This window comes from Heliangelus exortis, chromosome 19, assembly GCF_036169615.1.
Source record: "Heliangelus exortis chromosome 19, bHelExo1.hap1, whole genome shotgun sequence".
NCBI lineage: Eukaryota > Metazoa > Chordata > Aves > Apodiformes > Trochilidae > Heliangelus > Heliangelus exortis.
Window position 1 is genome coordinate 12,285,341 of NC_092440.1, and position 23,691 is coordinate 12,309,031.

The following is a 23,691-nucleotide window of genomic DNA, read 5'->3' on the forward strand; positions in this document are numbered from 1 at the left end:
ACAGATTTATGGATCAGTACCCAGGCTGGTGCTTAAAGAACTCAGGATTTTAGGTAAATTACAGAAAACTTTTGTCCCTACTGTACACAACAGCTGAGATCAGCAAAGCCACTTCACTATAGCAGCCTCAAGGAAAGCAAGGAGCCAAACACCTTCTGACCCTTCAAACTCCAGTGTCCAAAGGGCTTCTGCCTGCATCTCACCCACCCCCAAGCACCCCCTCTTTGCTCCATCTTGATGCTGGAAAGTTGTGCTTCCCTTCATTTCATTTAAATTTTTTTTTTAAAGGGAAGGGGAATGTGTGAGATGAAGAGATGCAATGGGTAATTTCATCCTGTGTTGGTTGTTTGGGGTTTTGTTTGGGTCCTTTTGCAGGCAGCAGTCATATAGAATACAAAATAGACATCCAGGTCTAATTGCAGAGTTTTGAACAGCTTGATAAAATGCTCCAGGCCAAATCACATCTGCCATTCTGCAAACACCCTTGCTAATGTCAACAGAACAGCTTTTCAGTAGAACACTTCCCATTAAAGTCATGAAAACTTCACTTTAAAGTAATTCACATAATAATTACACTTGAAGAGATGCTAGTATTGAGCTTCTTAAAACTAACCAACCTCTTTCAATTTATTTCCTCATGCAGATTAAGCATATTAGTCCTTAAACCACATATTACACATTTAAAACAACTACCTCACATTAATTTGTTTTCTATTGTCTCAAAAATGTTTGTTTCCTGTTACAGATACAATCGCTTTCTAAACCAGTTTTGCTTTCAAAGTTCTTGAACTTAACCAAGTACCTGAGAGACCTTCAAAAGGTGCTAAAAAGCTGCAGAAAAGGAGGAAAAGGAGACTCAGTGTTTTCATCTTGAGAGCTAAATGCTGAAGAAAAGAGTTCTCTGCTCTTTGGCTACACTAACGACAAAGGCATCACAAAAAAGAAGTTGTGGTAAGCTCAGGGGGCTTTCCCTTCTAATAATTCCCTTTGTGATAACAAACAAGAGGTTTAAATATTCAAACACAGGAGAATTGCTTTCTTTCAGCCAACTTACAAACAAAACCAAAGAGGAGTTCCAGTTGCACCTGACCAATATTTTTTTAAGTTCCCAGTGTTATGCTTGGGGAGTTCTCATCAACAAAAAACTAATTAAACTGTTGCTCCACATTTTGTGTATAATTTAACACTGCAGATGTTGCCTCTGCTTAATGTCAGGAAAAGTTGTGGCACTGTGTTTCAGGCTCCTGTTCCTCAGGTTACAAAGTTTGGGAGGAAGAGGAAATGTTTTGTCTTTGATACTTCTCTACATCTCTGTCTTGGATAAACCAGGAGAAAAAAGTCAGTGTTGAGTATTTGCTGATTTGCTGCTGAAAAGCCTTCTCCTACTGAAGTTTTATTTTCTCACTCATCTCACAGTTTCTAATTTGCTTTACAAGCATAGTACGGGCTGTCCTGAGCTGTTAGGAGTGTTTTGCTTTGGTCTGTCATAAAAAAAATATGCACCAATTTGGGTTAACCATACATGAAATACAGGAGATACAGCAGATTTAGAAGACAGTTCCAATATGGGACTTTTTTGGGGTTTTTTTTGGTTTTGTTTTTTTTTTTTTTTTTTTTTTTTTTTTGTGTTTTTTGTTTTGTTTTGTTTTTGTTTTTTTTTTTTGTTTTGTTTTTTTGTTTGTTTGTTTTGTGTTTTTTTTTTAAACAAAGCAACTTAGATGTTTTCCTTTTCATACACATCTTATTGAAGTACTGAAAAAACTGCATGACCTTAACCAGGTACTTCCCCCCTCAGATCATGGATTTGCCAATGCTTGGGGTTCTCTGCTGATAGGAAGTACCCCAGGTACTACAATTAACACACACTAATCTACATGAAGAGTTTTAGCCTGAGGTTTTATGACTGCATCAAGTAAATTTAAAAGTGAGCTGTCACTACAAGGCAGCTTTCTCCTCTGGCTAAAATCCCTCCCTGCTCATCCTGCCCCTCGTGCTGGCAGTAGTGCCTGCAGGGTTAGGGTTTTTCTGGTTTTGGGGTTTTTTTTAAGCTAGATTTTTGCCTTAGACCAGTTCCCTCGTGTGGAGCTGGTAGAATGGAAAAGAAGAAAATTCATGGCCAGTGACAGACATGAAGAAGGAGTTTTTGCAGGAGCTTTCCCAGCTCTGGTTTCATTCATCAGTTTTAGTTGGGCTGCAGAGGGAAGTGATGAGCAGTGAAGCTGCTCACCAAGGTGGATCTTTCCCTAAAGTTACACATTACCACTGAAAGCTTTTACATCTCCAAACCAGCACTTAATTCTTTCTCTCTGTAATTAAATTGGCTGAACTTCACACTTAAGGAGAGCAGCTTCTTGAAGATGGTGGTACATTTACCAATAGCAATTACATGGGTAATACCCCCCTGAGTATTAAACAAGTATTATTCCCATCTCACAGGAGGAAATAACCAGAGAGAAAACAAAAAGCAATCTCAGAATAGTGAGGTATCTTTAACAACAGCACGAAAAAATGCAGCTACCTTACTTTCAACACCACATTACAGCTCTAAGGTCATTCCTCTCATACCACAGAGCTAGCAGCAGGGAGTACTGCTTGTTTACTTGAGCTGTCTCTAGAAAAACAAATTAAATAATGCACAAAAAAGAGTGAATGAATGTACAGATGATTCTGTAAGTTTAATACTAGAATTGACAGTTTTAAGGAAACAGATAAAGTTTAAATTTCCCCCACAAACATCACTGTATGCATCTTCCTATCCCCCCACCAGGCTGCTCCCAGCATTTCTGCTCATGGCAGCTCCTGCAGACAGGCAGTAGGAAGCTGTCTGAGTGCAAACACTGCCTTGATTTCTTTTAAAACAATTTTCCAACCCCTCCAGAAAGCCTGCTCTTTGATTCGCCTCTGTGTTTGTAAAATATATAAATATGTGCAAACATTTTCATCCTGATGCCTTGGATATTGAAATTTTTGTAGGTTCTGAGCAGCTGCTGCAGACTTCACATCCTGCTTTTAGTGTTGCAGTTGAAAACTACAGGTTAAGATTGTTCTGATTTTTTTCTGCTTCAGGAAATTTTAATCATATCACCTTGTTCAAAGCCTCTACTAATTCATAACTCTGGATGCAGCAGCACAGCTTTTGAGTAACTCTTCTAAAAGCATGAACTATTTTCCCTTGTGGAAGTACTAGAAACCTAATGACTTGCTCAGAAATAAGCACTCTATCCTCTACTGCATCCACAATACTGTACCAAGCATTATTTTGGTAACTGTGCAAGTTTACCAAGTAACCTTGACATTTGAGATGACTTAAAGAGTACAGGCAAGCTGTAGACACACCAAAGAAACCCACAAAAAAAACCAAAACAAAAATCCAAACCAGTGTTATAATAGAAAATGTTGTTTCTTTGTTCATTTATTGAAATGTTTCTTTGGCTCTTATTTCAGTAGTAGATGAAAAGGTAAAGAAAAATCTGTATCCTCTAAACATTCAGAGTGCAGATCACTAAACTAAGCTGCAGTTGGTAAAAAGAACTATATTTGGGAAACATCTTTACAAAATCATCCTTTAGAAGAAGTTTTCTAATATTTCTCTACTGGGATAGCTTAAAACATGCCTTTAAAACAAAGAAGCCAAGAGGCATGGTAGAATGTAATAAATATAGCAGAAATGTAATAAATTCAAACAGGTTGTTTTATGCCAACTGATGACAACTCCAGGAGCTCTGCTGGAGGTCAGCACACACCACACTGGTGGTGGTTTACACAGATTATTCACTCTAAGTGAGCTTAAAAAGAAATCAGCCCAGATTTCAGTCTTCTCAGAAGGTAAGCAAGATATTTACAGCAATTTCTGAAAGAATGCCACCAGCTCCTGGGCAAACATAACAGCCCAGGCACATATTCCTAAGGTTATCTTCCTGGGAGGTATTAATTTCAAGAAGCAGCTTCATCTGGGGTTACTCTGAAAGCCAGAAAGCCTCCCCAGGAGGAATAGTTGAGTATGTGAAGTGGAAGGGGATGCAGAGGGCAGGCCAGGACAGCTACAAGCCTGGGTCAGGAGTTGCCAGGCTGGAGGTCAGCACCCCAGGAGGGGTCAGGCACTTAGGAAAAAGTCAATTGTTTATGCTGGCATTAGGGATTTTTATCTTGACAGAGGTGAAGCTTGTAGATGGAAGGAAGGCCACAGCCAGCAAGACTTGTGAAGCACTGACCTAGATAATTAGGGAACAACTCTCTCCTTCAGCAGTCAGGGAAGGGTGACAATATGTTCCTGGGAGTCCATGAGGAAAAAGGGGTGAAAGATTCAAGTTTAGGTGATACCTGCAAGTGTAAATCATTTTGACAGGAAGCACAAATCAGTCACAGGACTGGCACAGCCTGGTACAATAGCACTGGACTTCAGCTGATTGACTTCTCCCTAGAAAGCTATCCCAGAACATACTGGGGGGGAAAAGGAAAGGACACCACCTTTAAAAAAATTTTTTTTTTTTTTTTTTTTTACATTGACATTTGGTTAAAAATACATATCTAGAGTGCAGAGTGATGGCTGCCCACTGGCATCTCATTCTCTGCCCTACACTAAAAGAGCCTGGCAAGAGTCTGAACATGAGATGAGCACAGATATACACATGATCCAGACAGCTGCTGAGGTAGGAGATACACTTCTAGCTTCACCTTAAAAACAGAGTTAAGAAAAACAAAAATATTTTATTTCTCTGTTTTATATAACAGAGTGCTTCTGAGTGAAATGGAGTGACAATAAGGTTGTTCCACTTCCCACTGTGGCTATACATTGAAGATTTGTCTTTCTTCCTTCTTATTTCCTTGTAGGGGGGGGAAAAAAAACCAAAAAAAACTAACTGAGCCTCTCACTACTTAGCTGAAAAACTGCCAAGAGTGCAAATTTAAAACTAAAGCAAACAAATGTGAAGATCCCAAAGAAGGCCTCTTGGAATGGAAGGAGGACACCAGGAACATGTGCCAACCACACTGAGCTGCCCAGATACAAGTGAGTGGGGTTGTTGTTTTTTTTTTGTCTGTGTCATCCTTTGTGTGAACAACCCCTGTCCAGGCCTGGCTTTATGAGGTTACCAAGGGTTAACACATCCCCTGACACTGCTGCTGCTCTCCTAAGGCTCAGCATATTGACTCTGGCTTGCAGGCAGATTAAAACCACATGGTTTAATTGAGCTCTACCTTCAGCTGTATCTCCTGCCCTGCTCCCAGGGGCTGTTGGCTCAGGGCAAGATGTTAGGCTGGGAGGATCCTGAGAGGGCTGCAGTTTCCATTCTGGCACATTAAAGAACAGCTCATCTTCCATTAAGCTGTCCCTCCCGTGCAGGCATTGACATCCAGGGCAGAGAGCAGACAAAATGTCATGGCAACACCTCCAGTTGTTAGTCACACAGGGTTGTCTCCAAGAAGCAGCAGACTTTGGACTTTGAAAGTCATTCCTCTGTGTGGAAGACTCTAAGGGTGCAAAGGCTTGCATAATTACTAACTAATCCAGGGCTCCTGGCTAGAAGATTTCAGTGGGAAACCCATTCCTCCCTCACCTCATCACAAAATTATCTCAAATAAAAAAAAAAAAAAAAAAAAAAATCCCCCCTCTCTTTTTGGTAATAATTACTATTTGTAAATATGCTGACACTCTAAGAAGTTGGCATGCATCATTTACATCACATAAAAGCTAAAAACAAAGCCCCACACACACTCTTTAAATCTGAGGATACTCTTGAGCAAGTTACCTTCACATGAAAGAGAAGGTTAACACTTTCCTAACCTAGCACTTTGGGATTAAAAAAATCCATATATATACACACACAGACATATATAAATAAATAAAAATTACATAAAAGTTGTATGGGAGTCAAAATTAAAAAATGATACATTTTCATAAGCTTTTCTTGGCATAAGACCAGTACCCTTTCTTCTTCTGCCTTCCTTTTTATAAATAGAAAAAACTTTTGAACAGAAGGACAAAGGAAACACATCCAGATACATTGACAGCATTCACCAATAAGCTCTTTAAAGAGATATTTAACCAAAACAGAACAAAATTATACTCTCCACCCTCCCAAAAAAAATCCTTTTAGGTATATTTTATTTTTTAATGACACACATCATATCAGGAATCCAGTCAGGGTCCTGACCACCACTGATGAAGCACAAGAAGTTTACTAATCAAAGCAGCAGCTGCAGCATCTCCTGTTCTTGTCCAATAACACATCCCAAGAGATTTCTATTTGGATTATGTTCAAATATATTTATTACATTGCAAGTAGGAGTAGAAACAGTGCAAATGAGCTATTCAGTGTGCAAGTGGAAGGCACAGCCACACTTCAGTAAGATGCATGCACCTATTTCCACAAAATGGCTTCTCAAAGCTATCCCAGATTACCAAGGTAGCCCTTTATTAGAAAAATAATAATAATTATAACAAAAAAATTAAAAATTTAAAAGGCAGAGAAAAGTTATGAGCTAAATAACTTACATTTACACCACTTGAAATTTCACTTTGACACCCCCCCCTCAACACTAAAAATAAAAAACATTTTACAAACAAGGTCTGAAAAATAAGTCACTTGTGGTCATCAAGTCTTTCAGTGGAAGGAAATAAAATACTTTAATATTCTGTGACTTAAGACTAGAGATCAACATGAGTACCACAGCAGAAAAACAAAACAAAATCAACAAATAAGACTTTTTAAAGTTTCACAGTACAAACATGCACAACAGAAAAAAAAAAAAAATCTCTGAAGCAGGAAAAATTATGTGAATCAATGGATTGCTGAAACACTGACTATAGAAGTGTCATAAAGGACAAGACACAATAGCACTAATTCCATCCCTATATCCTGAAAATAATTCTGATTTCATTGACATTCCTAGCACTAACATCAAATTCTGGAGAGCTCAAGTGCTTGGTTTGGTTTTTTTAAAGGATTTCCTCTTTTCCTGGGATACAAGGTGAGCAATGCTGTGGGAGCACACAGGATTATAACACAGTTATCTGACTCAGTGCTGCTTCTAGAACTATGGAATGGGACTGAAATATTTTCTTGAATGTTTCTGCCTGCCAGGGTGGACTCTGATCACAAGGGAGAATCCTTCCATGTTTACAGACCCGGAGATAAGTCATCCACCTTAAAAGTCTCTCTCCTCCTGTTCATGTGATACTTGCCAACATCCATTTCATGGGAGCAGCTCAGTGTTCCCATCCCAATCCCCAGTGCCACATCACAGAGAACAGAAACGGCACATTCAGCAGAAAAAAACAACCTTTTCCTTAGGTAAGGCTGGGGGGAACTTTTCATAAACACCACAGAGACTGAACCCCACCAGACAAACACTGCTGTCAGAACTGCAAGCCTGGCTCATGAGTTCTTCTTAGCAACACCCCAGTCAGCAGCTAAAGCCTCATGAAAGGGGTTGGAGGCCTAAATGCCCTAACCCAGCACCCAGATAAAGCTCTTGCTGAACCATCCCCTCTCTGCTCACACCACTCAGCTCCTCTGACAAAGACCCTGTGTCATTGCAAGCCACATTGCTGGGGAAGAGGGCGGGGTGAAAGATGAGAAGGGAGGCACACGGGGAAGGGAGGAAAAAAGAATATATATATATATATATAATTTATTTTTTTTTTTTAGATTGCAGCCTACAAAATAGATGCAACCTACAATCTGTGACATTCACCGGCTCCTCCTAAGCTACCACAGCTGTGCCAGCCTCCTGCAGCCAAACCCGGCAGCAGTTCTGAGAAGGTAAAAAGCTGGAAGGGAAAAAAAAAAATCTCAGCTGCCCTCCTGGCTCTTCAATAGGAAACCCTGAATTAAACAGCCCGAATAAAACACCCGGACACCCCAGCACCATAAGCATCTTATGGTAAGGCTGATTCATGACAAACCATCTCAAAGTAACAGCAAAACAAGACGGAAAACCCGAAATAAAAATACATGAGCCAGAGGCCACCTTGAAATCCGCGAGAGGGGCTCGGATTTCCTAACGCTGCAGATCCAAACCAGGGAGGTAGCACCAAACACTTCACCCTCCATCTTCACGGCCGCCTCACCACCCTCCTGCCCAGCTCCACTCGTTATTTATTTGAAATAAACCAGATGGACTTCAGCCAAGCGGACAGCTTCAGAACCAGCGAGCTCCACACTCCCAATCCTTCACCCCGCAGCCGCATCCCCCTCATCCTCTCCTCATCCTCCCCTCCTCACCCTCCCTGCGGTCCCCCCCTAACATCGGCCTCTTCCTCTCGGCCTCAGGGCCCCACTGTCCCCCCCTCCCCTCAGGGACTCTTCTTTTTCTTCCTCCTCATCCTCCTCCCCACCACCCCCTCGCCCCTACCCCCATCCCTCCCCTCAGCCCTCGGGCCCTTCTCCCTCACCTCCAGCTCGGTGTCTCCGGGCTCGGCCACCCCAATGATCTCGCTGGGCAGCTCGGCCAGGTCGGTGACCCGGATCAGCCCGTCGTGCAGGAAGATGGTCTCCTCCTTCACCGACAGCCACTGGGCCGAGTCGGTGGCCGCCGTCGCCGCCGAAGCGCCCGCCGGGGACCCCATGGCGCGGGCGGCGGGGGGGCTGCGCAGGGCTGAGGCGAGGCGGCTGCCGCTACCCCCCCATGGCGGGGGCAGGGCGGGGGCAGGGGGGTCCCCAGCGACCTGGGTGCCGGACAACCGGAGCGGGGTGGGGAGCAGCGAGGAGCGGCGCGTTGCCACCGCGACGCGGGCGGAGCGGGGACCTCCGGGAGCCGCCGTGCCCGCCCGCAGCCACCACGTCCCCGCTCCCTCCTCACACACACAGGTGACAGCGCGACGCCATGTTGGGGGCTGAGGCGGGCCCGGCATGCACCGCGCAAGGAACAATACACCCACCCCCCCCTCAGCCCGGCCCGGCCCCGCCGGGACCGCCCCCCCCGGGCCCCGGTGCCGCCTCCCGGGCCGCGGAGCCGCCCCCCGGTACCCCGCCCTCAAGGGCGGATCCCGCCGCTCCTCACTCCCCGCGCTTCGCTCCGCACCGGGAGCCGCTCCCTTCACCGCTCACACGCTCTTTCCCCTTCCCACCCCGCCCCGGGACCGCCCTCCTCAGCTTCTGGCCCCGCACCGTGGGGCGATCCCTTCAGCGCCTCAGCCTCGCTCCCCTCAGCGCCCCGCACCCTCACCCATGGCCGCTGCTCGCAGCCCTGCCAGCCCCTCAGTCCTCAAGGCCTGGGCCGGGACCTGCGCCCGCAGCTCCTTGCCCCAAGGGTGAGGCTGTTCCCCTCAGAGTTCCCCTCTTCAGCCTCACCTTCTGGGGTGGTCAGGGCACCCCTGAAAATTCCCTTTTCCCTCCAGGACTGATCGCTCTTCGCACCTCACGTTCCTCACAAGGTAGATTCTCCTTTCCCGCCCTTCTCCTCACTCCTGTTTTTCCCGCCTCCCTGTCCTTCCAGAATGAGCTCCCTTTCTCCCTTCCCCTCTGTCCCACCACCACCACCTCCTCGAAAGAATCCCGTCAGTTCTCAGGGATCCTTTTCCCCGCAAGACTTTGTGAGCAAGCAGGTACGTCCCTCCAACCCAGCCCTCTGGGTTTATCTGTGTAACGAGGGTGCCAGAGGGTGTGAAACAAAAAAGGTCCCAACACCACGGTGTCTGAGGTAAAAGGGAGAGCCCAGAGCCTCAGGCTCTCTCTGGGGCTCCATGGGGTGACCTTCCCCACCTCCCATCCCTCTCAGACCTGCTCAGAGGGACACAAAGTGTCCCAGGCAGCTGCACACACCAGGTGTGTGCCTGGGAGGTGAATCACCTTCATGAGAAAGATATGATGACATATGATGGCACAACGTATGATGTTAAATATTTTCAGTGTTTAATTACTGGGGGGATTTGCCAGGCACGTGGTTGCTGCTCATGGAACAGTGACTGTGCACAACAGAACAGAGATGGAGCTCCACAGATTTATTTACCTGTTTGGTCAGATTACATTATTTCATATATCAAAGCATAATAGCAAACGTGCTGTGCAGCTGGAAGACAAGATTATTCAAAGCTGCAGTAAAATTGTATTTACCACCAATGCTTTATGTCCTGCTCAGTCTGGTTGGGAAGCAGCATCTTCTCCATGCAGTGGGCCACCACTCAACTGGTGACTCACATGAAGCTGGTTTGGATCCCTGATCCAGCAGAATGAGCCTTCCCACAACGGGGTAGTTTGTATTTGAGGCCTTGTCAGACAATTTAGGGTTCAGGTAAGTTCATACAAGCAGTTGTTTACAGATCTGTGGGATAGCTCAGTAGGATATCACTTCCATTTCTGAACTGGAAAGCAGAAGAGTCTCCAGAATTGTATTTTTTTGTTATAGAAATAAATATTATTTGCCTCAGCACTAGAAAGTGTAATTTTTGAACAGGACCAGTTTCAAAGTGAGTATCAAAGGCTTTTGTGAGGCACACAGTTCATGTGGATTTGTTATTTTTGGTCAAGACAGGACAGAGAGAACAACATCTGCAGATGGACATATCCATGGAGAGGAATCCCACCCTGATCCCCCCCGTGGGAGCCTGGCAGGTGCTCAGAAGAGAGAGAATTGTGATGTTTGGAGATTTCCTGGCAGGTGGGACGTGGCAGCTGAGTTCTGGCAGTTGAGGTAAGCTCTGTTCACAGGGTTTCTGAGGCATGGGAAGGCTGCTGAGGTTGAGTCACAATATTGCCATCCTTTGAAGATAGTGACTGGTGGTGTTCTGCTACCAGAGTAGGAGTTTTACATTGTTTTCCTTCATTCATTCCCATGAAACAGGGAGCAGGGGAAGAGAAGCACAAGGTGTATATACAGTTTAGTGGGAGTAACACTGAAAACACAAATAAAGAAAACACAAATAAAAATCTTTCTTTAGATTGGGTAATGCTATTGTGGTTCTGGTTGAGTGCCTCCCCCAAGGTGGATACAGATAGCAGAGCTGGGGGTGAAATGTGCCCTTGACCTCACAAGCAACACTCCTGCAGGAGGAAGGTTTGTCAACAGAGAGGATTTGCAGTGTTTTCTAGAGGTGGCTGAGTTTTGGGTGGCTCTGTTGTTCTCCAAAGGACTGTTTCATAGGCTGGAAAATTCTTTGTCTCCAGCTCTCACGTGCTCTTTCCAGGGTGTTCTGGACTGCTTTATCCCAGAGGAATATGGCTGTCACAGGAGCTCCCAGGGTTTGATACAGCTGTCAATTCAATCCACTAATTGCCTTGAAATACAAACCAAGGCCTTGCTGGAGAACAAGGAGCTGACTCAGAGCTAGGCCAGAGGTATCTGGGACTCTGGGAGCATTCAGCCCAGGCTGAGCACAGGAAGAGGTGTCTGCCTAAATTACAGACCTGCCAGAGGCTGTGCTGTGGCATTTGGCTGGGGGTTAACAAACAATTCCTCACAGCAAGGATCCTGATCCAGGTGTTTTTGTGTGGTAAGTAACCCGAGCTGCCCCGAGTGAAAACCAGGCCACTCAGCTGTGAATTGGAGGTAGTGCAGACATTTTAGAAATCCATTTAAGCCAGATTTGTGTGAAGACATCACAAGCTGAAGAGGGGGGGTGTTTGTAATAATAATAATTTTTATAATAATTTTAGAGTTGTTTGCTTCTTTAGGGGCCTCCTGAGTTGTGCTGATTTGACAATTCCAAGTTAAAAATCAGTTATTGAATTAATCTAATGCTATAAAACTGAGAAATGGAACCTGTCCTGCCTCAGTGCAGGTAAATAAAATACTTCTGAGTAAATGTAGGATTTAGTAAATTATTTTAGGTGCTCACTCTTCAGGGATTAACAGCATGTTGTGCAAGCTTACACAGCATGGAATGGTAACATAGCTTTCTACATGAAATTTTCAACATTAAGGCCTTGTAATGAATCCAGCAAATATCATGCAGTTTGTCTGGCATCTGCTGCAGGAAATTTTGCATAATATAATGTAAAAAGTGTTATTTCTCTTCTGCATCTCCTCAGAAACTGCCATCCACTGTAGCTTCAGTGCAGCATTCAGAGGGGTAACTACAGAGAAGTCTTGTGTGGTGTTATGGGAGGTGGTGTGACTCAAAAACCAGACTAGAATAACTTTGTGACACAAACCACCGAACTGAAGCAAGAAAAATCTCTTGCTTTAATTATTTTTGAGCAGCTGGGTGTCTGCTGCTGCTGCTGTGGCTGTGGTCGAGCCTGCCTCTGGTGGCAGCATTCTGGAATGAGCTCCCTGGTCCTGCAGCCCAATGTGTCCTTGGGCTTCTCTCTTAGGAGGGAATTCTCATGGTCTGTGGGCAAAAATTCACTCCTGTGAGCTGGAAATTCACTGTTTGGCCTTCAAATCACCATTTTCCCACTCTGTAATGGAGTTTAAAGGAAGACTGTCTTGCCCTCCAGTTTAATTTTTTATTAATATCTGTAACTTAATGGGGAAACTCTCTGCATCCAAAGGCTTTGCTAAAAATCTTTCTGTTAATTTAGAAATGGCAGCTTCGTTTTTAGTGACCATTGTGGCCCTAAGAAATATGTGAAACAGAAGAAATAGTTGCTATTTTTATGTGGTCTGCAATAACCAGATTTCCATAGCCTGAATCCTGGCTCCTCTGCCTTGTACATGTTATTTAGGGAGCCTGAATGCCATCATTAATAAGGCCACAATACATGAAATAGTGGCATTTCTTGGCACACTAACTGTGATTAAAAAGTTGAGTTTCTTCATTTTTCTCCAAGTAAAAATAAGTAAGGACTGAGGTGGAAAAAAACCAGGATTTGAGAGAGGAGAAAGAACAAGCTGGACAGTGAAATAAAATAACTTCAAACTTCAGAAATGTATTTTAATTGTAGAGGAGAAATATCAACATTTTTCTCCTTTTGATACATTAACAATAACCTCTGGAGAAGACTGTGACTGATAGCAAGGTAGGCTTGAGGAAGGAAGAACCAAAATAAAAACTAATAAAAATAACTTTAATAAGGACAGATTTATTATAGGCAACATGAGTATGAATCACCTGCCTTGCAAACATAGCCACAGCTAAATTGGACAGGAGACAAATTATAGAATCATAATAAAAATACTGGAATGTTTTCTTAAAGGCACCTTAATCCTGTGTGCTCACCCAAGCTGGGACAGCTCTTGCCTAATCTGGGGTGATGGAGACTCCACCTGCAGTCTCTCCCATTGTTGAATTCTCATTACAGTCAGGGAGTTTCCTAATGCTTAATTGAACTCCAGTTACTGTCATTTAAGCCCTTTTTTTTTTTTTTTTTCCCCCATCTTTTGTAGGCACAGAGCACACTTTATTTCCCCCCTTCTTTGTGCTTCTTCATGCATGAAGCTGGGACCACAATCCCCCTGCTCCATCTCTGCACTCAGTAATTCCCATCCTTTCAAACTTTCTCTGTAGGCCTGGAAGTCTGATCATTTTCCTGCTCTTTGGGACTTCCTCCAAGTTGTCCACCAGTGTGAAGAGGTTTGGACAGACTCCTGTGTCTTCTCCTGCTAAGTGTCTCAGCCTCATCTTGTAAATGAAATAACAACTTACAAATTTATGCTTAAATTCTCTTTGCAGTACTTCAGGTGCAGGGACAAAGCAAGCTGGCATTTAGCATTACTCTCTGTAACCTCCTGTTTCCTTATTCAGGAATTTAATGCCAGTAGCTTTCTGTGGAAGGAAATATTTATATGCTGCCCCTCAGTGAGGAAGGGTGCTTGGGAGCTGAACAGATCCCTTAGTAGTTGTCCTGAATTTCTGAATCTCTAATGTCTCAGAAGACTCATTATTAACATCCAAAAATAGGTAGGTTTTAAATACAGCTGTTCCTGACTGTTTTAAAATCCAGTCTCCCTGAAAACTGGTGCATTAAAAGGGGGATAAAATAAATAAGGAAAAAAAATTTACAATAATCTGCTCAATATTTTAAGATATAAATGTAACAAGGTAGATTTATATAACTCATGCAAATTATTACAAGGTCCACTTTATGAAGTGTTTCTCAGGGTTTGTAATTTTAAGTTGACAAGATCCCTAATAGCTTGGCAGAGATCTGAGGATTTTAAAATTAGTTCCCTAGAACGAGTTACAAAAATGTTATTTTTACTTTTTTATCAATGCACTCTGCAGGAGCTGCAGTGTTTGCTTCCTCTTATCCAGGAGAGGAGGAGTGCTGGGCAATGAAAGTGGTCAGCATGGAGGTGGAGCTGCTACTTAGACACAAATCCAAAATAAATCTTTCATCAGAATGATCTCTAGCTTTGTTTTATCCTGTATTTTACATAAAGTTTTATTTAAAACTCTTGGAGAGAGCTGACCCAAGCTGATTTTCTAGTAGAGTCTCAAGAAATAGTTTGAGTATCTTCAGCTGTATTTCAATAATTTTCTGTAATTTTCCAAGTAAATTGATTGAAGTAGTAATCCTCAAAACCTCTGTGTTTGGGAGCTGCTAAACTGATAACAAGAAAGAATTCCAGTTAACTGGCACAGAACATACAGACTTTTGTTTTTATATCTAGAACCATTGCCTTGTGTCTCAAAAGATGTCCTTTGTTACAAGGCAGGCATCTAAACTGTCTTTTTTTTTAATGTTTATTTTTGTGTTAAAAGAACACAGCTTTAGTTTTGGTAAAAAATAAAACCAGTGTAAGTTGCACTTGAACTCACAGCCCTAGATCACAATTTGAAACCCAAAAAAGGGGTAGGTTAAACATGTTGAAGCCTTCACATCTTTAAAATAAATCCATGTCCCTGCTTCCTTCAAGTTGTAGGAAGACTTCACGCTTGTATTTTGAGGGGCATCAGAGCCATCCCCAGGAAGAGGAGGAGGAAGAGGAGGAGGAGGAGGCAGGGGCAGCAAACAGGATGCTCCCTCCTGCAGGAGCAGGGTGGGGTGAGCTGCCCGGGGTTGTGTCTGCTGGACCAGCTCATTCAGCTCTGCTGAAGGAAGTTGTCAAACCTGCCAGCAGGCTGCCCGGGGCAGGAGGAGGAGGAGGAGGAGGAGGAAGAGGAGGAGGAGGAGGAGGATGTTCCCATCACCCGAGGCTGGGGGAAGCGTGGGGATTGCAGCTGCGGAGGGAGCTGGGGAAGTGGCAGAGCTTGGAATTGCAGGTGCTGGGAAAGGGGAAGAGCTCCCTGTAGCCACCACAGGGTCTTAGGAAACTGTTAACCTGGTTAACAAGCCAGCTGGTTAACTAGTTGTTTGGTGCTTGGTATCACTTTATATTCAACAAGAGCTAAAATGAACCAGATCTTTAGTTCACAAACCTCACAGCCCCAAAAGAAAAGAGTTCTCTCTCCCCACCAGGATTACCCCACACATTGTTTTACAGTTGACTGAGAACAAGGCAGGGGTTTATGGAATATTTATCAAAAATTTTTAATCCCAGTCAGGATAAAAAGCTGAAGTTTTCACATTTGCAATGTAACATTTTTTGGGGGGGAATGTACATTTCAGAACAGTTAACTTCTTTCACTTTTCCTCTTCAAACTATTCCAAGTCAGGAGCCACTCTTCATGGTTTTGGTCTGTGACAAAGCAGAATTTACAAAAAAATGGAAATTAATGCATCGTGGCTTTTTCACTTGTCATTGATAAATCTCTTCATTTGTTATAGAAAACACTCCAAGAGTAAAATAAATTATAAGTTTTCATGGCTTTTTAGAATATTAGAAAGCCAAACTGTCTAGGAAAACTCCTAAACATCAGGCTAGCTTAATTTCACTCATATAGCTGAGTCTAAATCCATCATACAGTAAGGTTAAGAATATTTAGCCATGGAGAATTTAAAATACATACAATAAATAACAGTAAAATGAAATGTATGAAGAGGTAAGTGGGTGGAAAGCAGGGATTATTATGACTGGCAAGAATTTATACTACTTATTTTTTTTTTTCTTACCTATCATTCTGTAGCAGCTGTGAGATTCATTCAAAGCCAAAGTCTCAGTGTGATGTTTTGCAGGCAGGGAACAGAACTGCTGAAAAGCTGAGCATGGAGAACCTCTGCTCATGAAGGGCTTTGGCAATGCACCAGGCAAGTGTCTGAGGGGGCCTCAACTGAGCTGATGGTGCAGGATCAGATTGGTTTCACAGTCCAGTTGCTATTTTCTAAATGCTGTTCAAAGTCATTTCCATCCTCATGGCAGGGAGAAAGCAGAAGGATATGTAGGAAGGAAAAAAAAAATCAACAAAAAAGAGCAGCTTTGGGAATGTAGTGTAATAGCTTGTCCCCAGGGAGAGGCAGTGATGGAGGGAATGAAGGAGGAATTACTCAAAGATGACAAGAAGCAGAATTTTGCCAGCTTGCTTCCATCAACCCTGTTTTGGAGGTGTCATCCAGAATGAAAGGCCTGAGGCAGCTTTTTGCTACAAAGGGCTTGAGCTGGGGCTTTGTAGAAGTTGTAGATAAAGGTAAAGCATCTGTTCAGTCACTCCTGCTGAATTTGCAATATGGGGAATAAACCCCACACCTCACTACAGGTTATTCATGCAAAAAGAACTCAACCTGTCATCAGCAGAGCTCTGGAAGGATCACTTGGGAGGGTGTTGCAAAGGAGGGAGCAGTGACTGGAGAGTCTGAAACAACAGAACACAAATGGAAAGAGTTCAGGCAGGATTTTGAATGAGGATTTTAATTGAGGTGGCATTTGAACTTTTGCTATCTTTGTCTTTTACTTGAAATTCACAAATCAGTTCCAAGGTCCTGTGAAGTCTTAATTAGCAGGTTTTTGCAGCACTAACTCCCCTCTTTCCTAAGAAAAGGAAGCCAGGTCAGTGAATCCCTGGCCTGAGGAAATGCTGTAGTCTGGACTGATTTTCTCTTCAGTGGTGACAGGAATTCAAAGCAAACTGAAAGGCACTGAGGGCTGAGACCACACAGTGCAAACTGGAAGGTTTTCTCCTCTGGGGAGGAGAATTTTGCTCTCTGTGGGGTGTTGCTTTGCAGCTATAAATGCCCACATTACCTAAGCTGCTCTGCCCATAGTGCCTGCCTCCTCTTCCTTCCTTTCTTGCAGCATTTCTTCTGCTTATTTCCCAGTATCAACTTCCTATAATTTCCATCCAATAATTATTTCTAAAGGAAGAATAAGAACTATTGTGCAGTGAAGTCACAGCAAGTGAACAACTCGATGGGATAGAAACATGAGGGAGACAAAGAAAAAGGATACATATGTCTGTTGTGGGTTTGTTAGTGGAGGAATGTTGCTGATTCCTCCTGAGAGGTGCAATCTTTTCATGCTCACTGTGACTCACCTGTTTTTCCCTCTGTTCCCTCACAGCCAGATGGCATCAACCAGTAAAGGCCAAATAATTCATTATTCCACAGCCAGGTGGTGAACTGGCCCTCCAGTGAAGCCAGGATGGTCAGGAATCTTTTCATGCTGCTACAGGTAAGAGTTTCTGTGTCTGTAATGTTACAGAGTTGAGTTTATGGATGCTGCAGTGGAATGCCAAGTGCCAATAAAACCCTGCTCTGGCCAGGGAAAAGTCAGTCTTTTCTGGATTTGTTTTCTAAACCTTGACTTTGTGCTTCACAACCTAGCAGTGCTTCTTTAAAAAAAACAACAGCACAAGTAGCCCACTGATAAACCATGAAGAGCACTTAATTGCCCTTCAACTAAAATAACTCCATGAACAATCAATCAATGGAAGAACAGAGAGCAGAGCTGTCTGTCAGCCACCCAAAGCCAACTATCTGGAGGATTATCCCAGCATCTCCACCTTCATCAGTTTATTGCTTCCCAAACAGACAGCATCAGCTCAACCTTTCACATGCAACACAGTGACCCTCTTGAGGGTATTGTGCTCATTCCTCCATTCTTTCAGGTTGTTGTCACATGGCTGTTGATTGTGCAAGAAAAACACATTTAAAAAATTTAAAAAAAAGCCATTTCTTAGACTTGATTGCTCAGGCTTGGTGCTGTGGCCAACTGAGTGATGTGAAAGGTTGCAGCTTGGGGTGACAGGATGGGAGAGTGATGGAAATTCTGATGAGTGTTCCTTTAAATCCTCAGGAGACCACAGCACTGGCTGATGCTGAGACACCCTTCTCAGGTACTTGTGCAATCAGCTGTTATTTCAGCAAGTTGTGACATTATTCCTATTATTTTCTTTTCTTTTTTTTTTTTATTCAAGCAGTTAGTCAGTTTGGAGATTAAAGGGTGGCTTTTGTTAGAAGACAGTTACATGATGATGGTAGATGCTGCCTGATATTTACAAAACATAAAATACTCTTCTTTCCTAGAGTGCTGGGTTAAGCAAACAATAGATTTTTGTGCAGAGTGCTTTGACCAAAGCCAGTATTTTGAAAAAAAAAAAAAAAAATTCTCTTACTTCAGCAGTCCCAAAATGAGATTTTCCTTTTTCTGCCTCTGTGTGTACATGTGTTTGTTTTTTTTTCTCTCTCTCACTCACACAAACACAAAAGTTCCAGATTTCAAATGCCATTTTTGCACTTCCTGTGTCAGTCCAGAGGGAAGCCATGCAGATAATGTGCAATGTACAGAAGCTTTGCCATGTGCCTCTCATTTGAGTAATAGTTGCTGGTGTTGCAGTTCTCTGATTCTAGAAGGACATTTTTTTGTTTTTTTTTTTTTTTTTTTTCTTGTTTTTTGTTGGTTTTTTTTTCTTATTTTAAGGAACAGTTATGGTAACCCCCCCCATCTCTATGAAATTCCATGAAGCTGACCTTCATTCCAGAGAAGCAGTAATTTGAACCCTGATTTTACCTAAACATCTCCAGTGAAATATTTTGAGGGTGCATCATTCTTTTCTTTCTGCTCTGAAAATAACCTTCAAAAAATGACATTACAACTGATTAATAGGAATATGAAAACATTTTTTCCTCATGCCTCCTGTGCCAGTCTTCAGCACCAAATATTTTTATTTTTCAATACTAAATATTGATCTTATGTCAGCAGAAGATGAGCATAATGGATCAGGCTCCTTCCACAGTGTTATCCAAGCATAGACATTTTCTTTCTTGATGGACTTTAGTGCACTTTCATAAACTGTACATCTGCAGAAGTTTAAAATCCTTTTTGAGACCTGATAAGAGAAAGTGTTACTGCTGTTTTGCAGGTATCTGAGCACTGACCTCACTGACATTAAGTTATTTACCTCAGGATCACACAGAAAATCAGCTGGGCTGAGGAAAAAAAAATACAGTTTCTTTAATCTCAAGTAATATTTTTATTACCATGCTTCCCTCTCCCCTAGTCATAGTTATTACTAAGTTATTTCTGGTGTAGTGTGACCCATGGTTAGATCACAGCAGTTGCTGGCTCTGTGTGCAATCTATCACACAAAGTCATTTCCACTGAGAAAGATAAACACTGAAATAATGGGGGAAAACACCAGGCCCAAATGAGCCAAAAAAAGGCAGGCAGCTGAAAACAATGGGGTTTGACTCTTCATCTGCCAGAGGGTCTGAGCTAAAAAAAAAAACCCAAAGCAAAACCAAACAACAAACAAAGCAAATAAACAAGTAAGAAATGCCATGGCTGCTTCTTGGCAGGTGTGTTAAATTCCACACACAGCCCATGGGGCAACCCTCCTGTGTGACTCAGTGCAAGTGTTGACTTCAGCCAGTGGAACTGGAACTGTTCAATTAGTGGCTTCCTGAACAATAAGGAAAAAAAAAAACCCAGTGAGAACAATTATGAATAAGATCCTTATGAAAATATGGATTTAATTGCTCTAATTGCTTAAACAGTGAGGTGTTGAGTGCCTCCTGTAATGGAGGAGGCCTGGAGAAATCAAATTAACAGGTAAATATTTCCCCTTTTCCTGCATCCTGGCATTCCCACACGTCCCTGGGAATTTCAGATGCTGCCTCCAAACCACAAGAGGAGCAGGAGCTGTTGATACCCTGCACAAATGATTATGCCATTTGTGTGACCTTCACTTCAAGAGGAAAATGCAGTGGAGTTGACATTCTCCTGCTGTGTAGTTCCAGACCTCTTAGACTAAGCTGTCCCCACGACCTTCTTGTAATAGCTGATAAAATTGTAGGAGCCCCTGATATCTCTGGGCTGCTTCATCCCCCAAAGAGCACAGGGAAATGCTGTGATCTCTGATCCCAAGGGAACTTTGGGACACTTCAGGAACAGCCTTGACAGGGAGCCAGGGACAGGGCACAGCTCTGCTGCTTCCAACTGAGCTGCAGAATGGCTCACCTGGAGTCCTAAGTGTGGAACAAAGAGTTTTGACCTTAAAACCCACTTGATTTTAATAGTGACCAGGAGGCCCTCTTCACTGAAAAGCAATGGAACAAAATGTACTGAAAGAGGAATATACAGAGAACCTGGAACAAATCCTGTAAGTAAAATCCATTTGGATGGGGTTTCTAATGCTTGAATCCTTTCAACTGAGAGAGGAATCAGTGTTTGGAGAAGACTGAAAGGAATTACCTTGCCCTTGCTAGAAAAGGCTGCCTAGGCCTGATCTGCTGTGGATAATTTCTCAGCTGGTTTTGCCTCCATTTTCTGAGGCTAAAGCAGAGCTTCTTCCAGGTGCTGAGGACAAAGAAACTGTCCCCAAATTCTATTTATTCCTTATTGATCTTGCAGGGAGATCAAGAATGACTTTGCAGATGTGGGGCTGGGTGTACCAGTGGCAACAGTTCTATGAACTGGGAGAGGAAGGGCAGGAATAGGGTGGAAATTCAGTATGGAAATAAAGTCAGCTGCTCCTGTGGGACAAGGCACATCCTGTGGGAATAGCATGGCTGAACTCTCTAGGAGTATTTCCCTCAGCACCCTACCCAAACAGTCTGTGTGGTTGTCCTGGAGAAACACCTTCCTTAATTCAAGTTAAAACTAAGTGTGGAACACCTGAAATGCCAGAGCTCATGTTCCCTACCAACCTGGCACTGGCAAGCACTTTGTCTTGCAAACCTGAAGCTTCTTTGAAACCTTCTCTGAAGGCTCCTGGTGCCAGAAGCAGAGGTGGTGTCTGCCTCCCTGAGCCCAGAGGGCAGCACAGCAGCTGGGACACAGCTTCTCTGGGCTGGACTCAATCCACCAGATCACTTCAGAGAGGCAGCTAATAGGTAAAAAATAGGTGCCTGGAGATGAGGAGGCATTGCATCTTATTACCAATTCCCCAAGAAAGCCAACATCCCTCTATTTTTCCTCTCAAAAGGATGCTTTATTATAATTACATGTCACTTTATTAGGCAGCTGAAGCAAAGAGCACATTTGATGCTAATGAAGTGCTGCTGTGGTTGAGTCTGTCACTATTTTTGGACCTGCACATCTCCAGCACTTTTGATTGGGTGAGTGAGGCTTTGGATGTCTCTGGCTTCTTCTGTGGGGGATGCTCAGTGAAAAAGCAATGACTCAGCCAGCCAGGACTGCAGATCTGTTTACAGGCTCAGAACAAGAAAAGCTGCAGGACAGCAAGAAAGCACAAAAGCTCTTTATGTGGTGGAAGGGTTTTTCAGGTAGTGGACAATGTAATCCAGATCAAAAAATCCATCTGAATATTCACTTTGTTTCCCTGTTGCTCAAACTGTCCAGTCCCTGGTTTTCCTCTTTTCCATCCCCCCACCTGGAGAATTTCAGAGAAAAGCCAAGTTTCACAGAACTCCAGGAAATATTTCAGAGGTTAGGAGGGAGACAAATCACAGCTGCCCAACAGCTGCCTTTGTGGGAAAAAAAAAACCCAAAACAAGACAGATAAAGCTTTTTCAGACTCCATTTTCTGCAGCAGAACCTGAGGAGCTGCTCTGCACTGTGGAGGCAAAGCTTGGTGTTAAATTTTGCCTTGCCAGCTCCCACCCCCAGGAGCAGGACAGCTCCCCTGTCCCTCTGTGCTGACACCAGCACTCAGCTGGCCTCACAGTGACTCAGTTCAGACATCTAAACCAGCAGGGAAATAAATATTAATTCCTCCTCTCTCCCACCTGGCCAGACAAGTGACAGGAAGGAGGTGAGGGAGGCAAGAGCAGCAGGTGAGGTGTCTCACTCTGTCCTAGGACCTGCTCTGTTACCAAACCACTTCCTGGCAGCACACTGGGAGACAAAGCCTCCTCCTTCCCTGAACCAGCTGAAATGGATCCAGGGATCAGTGCATGGCTGCTGATACACAAATGTGGAATGTTGTCAGAGTCATCAACAATTAGAGAAAATACCACTGGATCCAGATGCCTGGGTAAGTGTCCTGTTAATACAACTTCCCCTTGCCACACCAAAAACTGAAGAGAGCTACTTGCTGGCTTTGGACTTTTCCCATGTACATGTTCCCATGAACCATTTTAACTCAGCTTTCTGAGCATATTGGGTTAAGATCTTTCTTTGGTGAACTCATCTTTGTCCCACAGCAAGATGCTGCCACACTTTGCTGTCTTTAAGAGTGCATTTGTGTCCAGGCCAGTCCCCCCACTGCAGTAAAATCCACTTAAGAACCCCCTGGCTCTGCCCACTGCCCACCAAACCCCACACAACAGGAGATGGAACTCATCCCAGATGTAGTTCCTTTGACAGGGAAAAACTAAAGAACATCCTGCTGGGCACCCCAGGGCAGAACCAGGTCTGCATTCGGACACAGCTTGCTCACAGGCTCCCTCTGCTGAGCCACACTCACATTTCATGGTAATTATCCCGAGGAAGATGATGGGGGAGTTCCCAGTTACTCCAACACTTACAGGGGCTGACCACAGCCCCTTGGTGCAGGAATCCAGCACCAGATATTCTGTGGGTGGTGTGGTTTGGTTTTGGTTGGTTCTGAAGCCAAATCCCTCCTGCCCCATGCTGCAGGCTCCCACCTTGTTACCCCCTTTTCCCTCCCCTTTTCCTGACCCCTGTATGAATTGATGGAATCTCTGCTCCCTGTTCAGTCTGACCCCCCCTGGCTACCTTCATCTGAGAGTCAGCAGGAGCACAGATGGTGCAGTTACATAAACCTTGTTTCCTGCACATGTCTGGCTAAGAACCAGCCCAGCCCTGCCAGGTTTTTAAAAAACTCAGTTTTTTTTTTAAGAGTGGAGCCACCACTACTCAAGCATCCTCTTCCAGGTATCAAGGAACTGCCCTCAGCAGAGCAAACCAGACACCACCAGCTTTCCCAACTTGCTTTCTGCCAGTTTCTGAGATAGGAAAAATTGCTGAGACTCCAGATGTGCCCCAAAACAGAGCACTTGCCTCTCACAGTAACAACTTCTGCTTGGAAGTGACATATATTGCAAATTTTGTTACAGTTCCAGTGAGAAGCTGCTCTGCAAAACTCCAGTGTAGAGCATTCCCAGTGTTTCCACTTCAAAACACAAGGCACAACTCTTGAAATGCCTCTAAGAAGTTGCTGGATTTGCTGAGGCTGATGTGGTGGTTGATGGATCAAAGCTGCTTGTCAGAAATAAGCTTTAAAATGTTCATGAGGTACCTAGCAGTGGCTCCTTGCTATGAGCTGGTTCCTCACAAAAGATACCTGAGGCATTAGTTACAGCACTAAGGGTGCAGAGAACTAGAACTGGACTGGATGTTTATTCTGGAATGTGTCCTGGAGTCAGTTCAATTTGTTCATCCTCTTTGCCAAAAAAAAAAAAAAAAAACAAAAAAAAAGTTTGTTATTCCCCCCTGCTCAACTCATTCATAGTTAAGGAAACTGAAATTCCAAGTTCTTTCTGCTTATACTAGACTGGAAAAAAAATCCTCAAATCAACCCAGAACATCCCAGCTAACCCCAACCAAACAAGGAATCTGCAGTTAACA

The 23,691-nt window shown here is 43.6% G+C and overlaps 1 protein-coding gene and 1 long non-coding RNA gene across 6 annotated transcripts in view; one reads left to right on the top strand and one right to left on the bottom strand.

Annotated features, from left to right (window-relative positions):
* HECTD4 (HECT domain E3 ubiquitin protein ligase 4) overlaps positions 1-8,869 on the bottom strand; it is a 71,434-nt gene extending 62,565 nt beyond the window's left edge. For all 4 annotated transcript variants that reach the window (XM_071763097.1, XM_071763095.1, XM_071763096.1 and 1 more), the window contains exon 1: positions 8,396-8,869. In XM_071763097.1, the coding sequence (XP_071619198.1) occupies positions 8,396-8,854 (459 nt within the window). In that variant the 5' untranslated portion in view covers positions 8,855-8,869. The remainder of the gene's footprint in view (positions 1-8,395) is intronic.
* Positions 8,870-15,935: 7,066 nt separating this feature from the next.
* On the top strand, positions 15,936-23,466 carry LOC139805322 (uncharacterized). 2 transcript variants are annotated; one of them, XR_011729769.1, is made up of 4 exons: positions 15,936-16,017; positions 17,264-17,384; positions 18,005-18,034; positions 20,217-23,466. It is a non-coding gene; the product is annotated as an uncharacterized lncRNA (long non-coding RNA). The 2 variants fall into 2 exon arrangements; XR_011729770.1 differs by having other exon boundaries at positions 17,264-17,370; positions 17,995-18,034.
* The last annotated feature ends 225 nt before the right edge of the window (positions 23,467-23,691 follow it).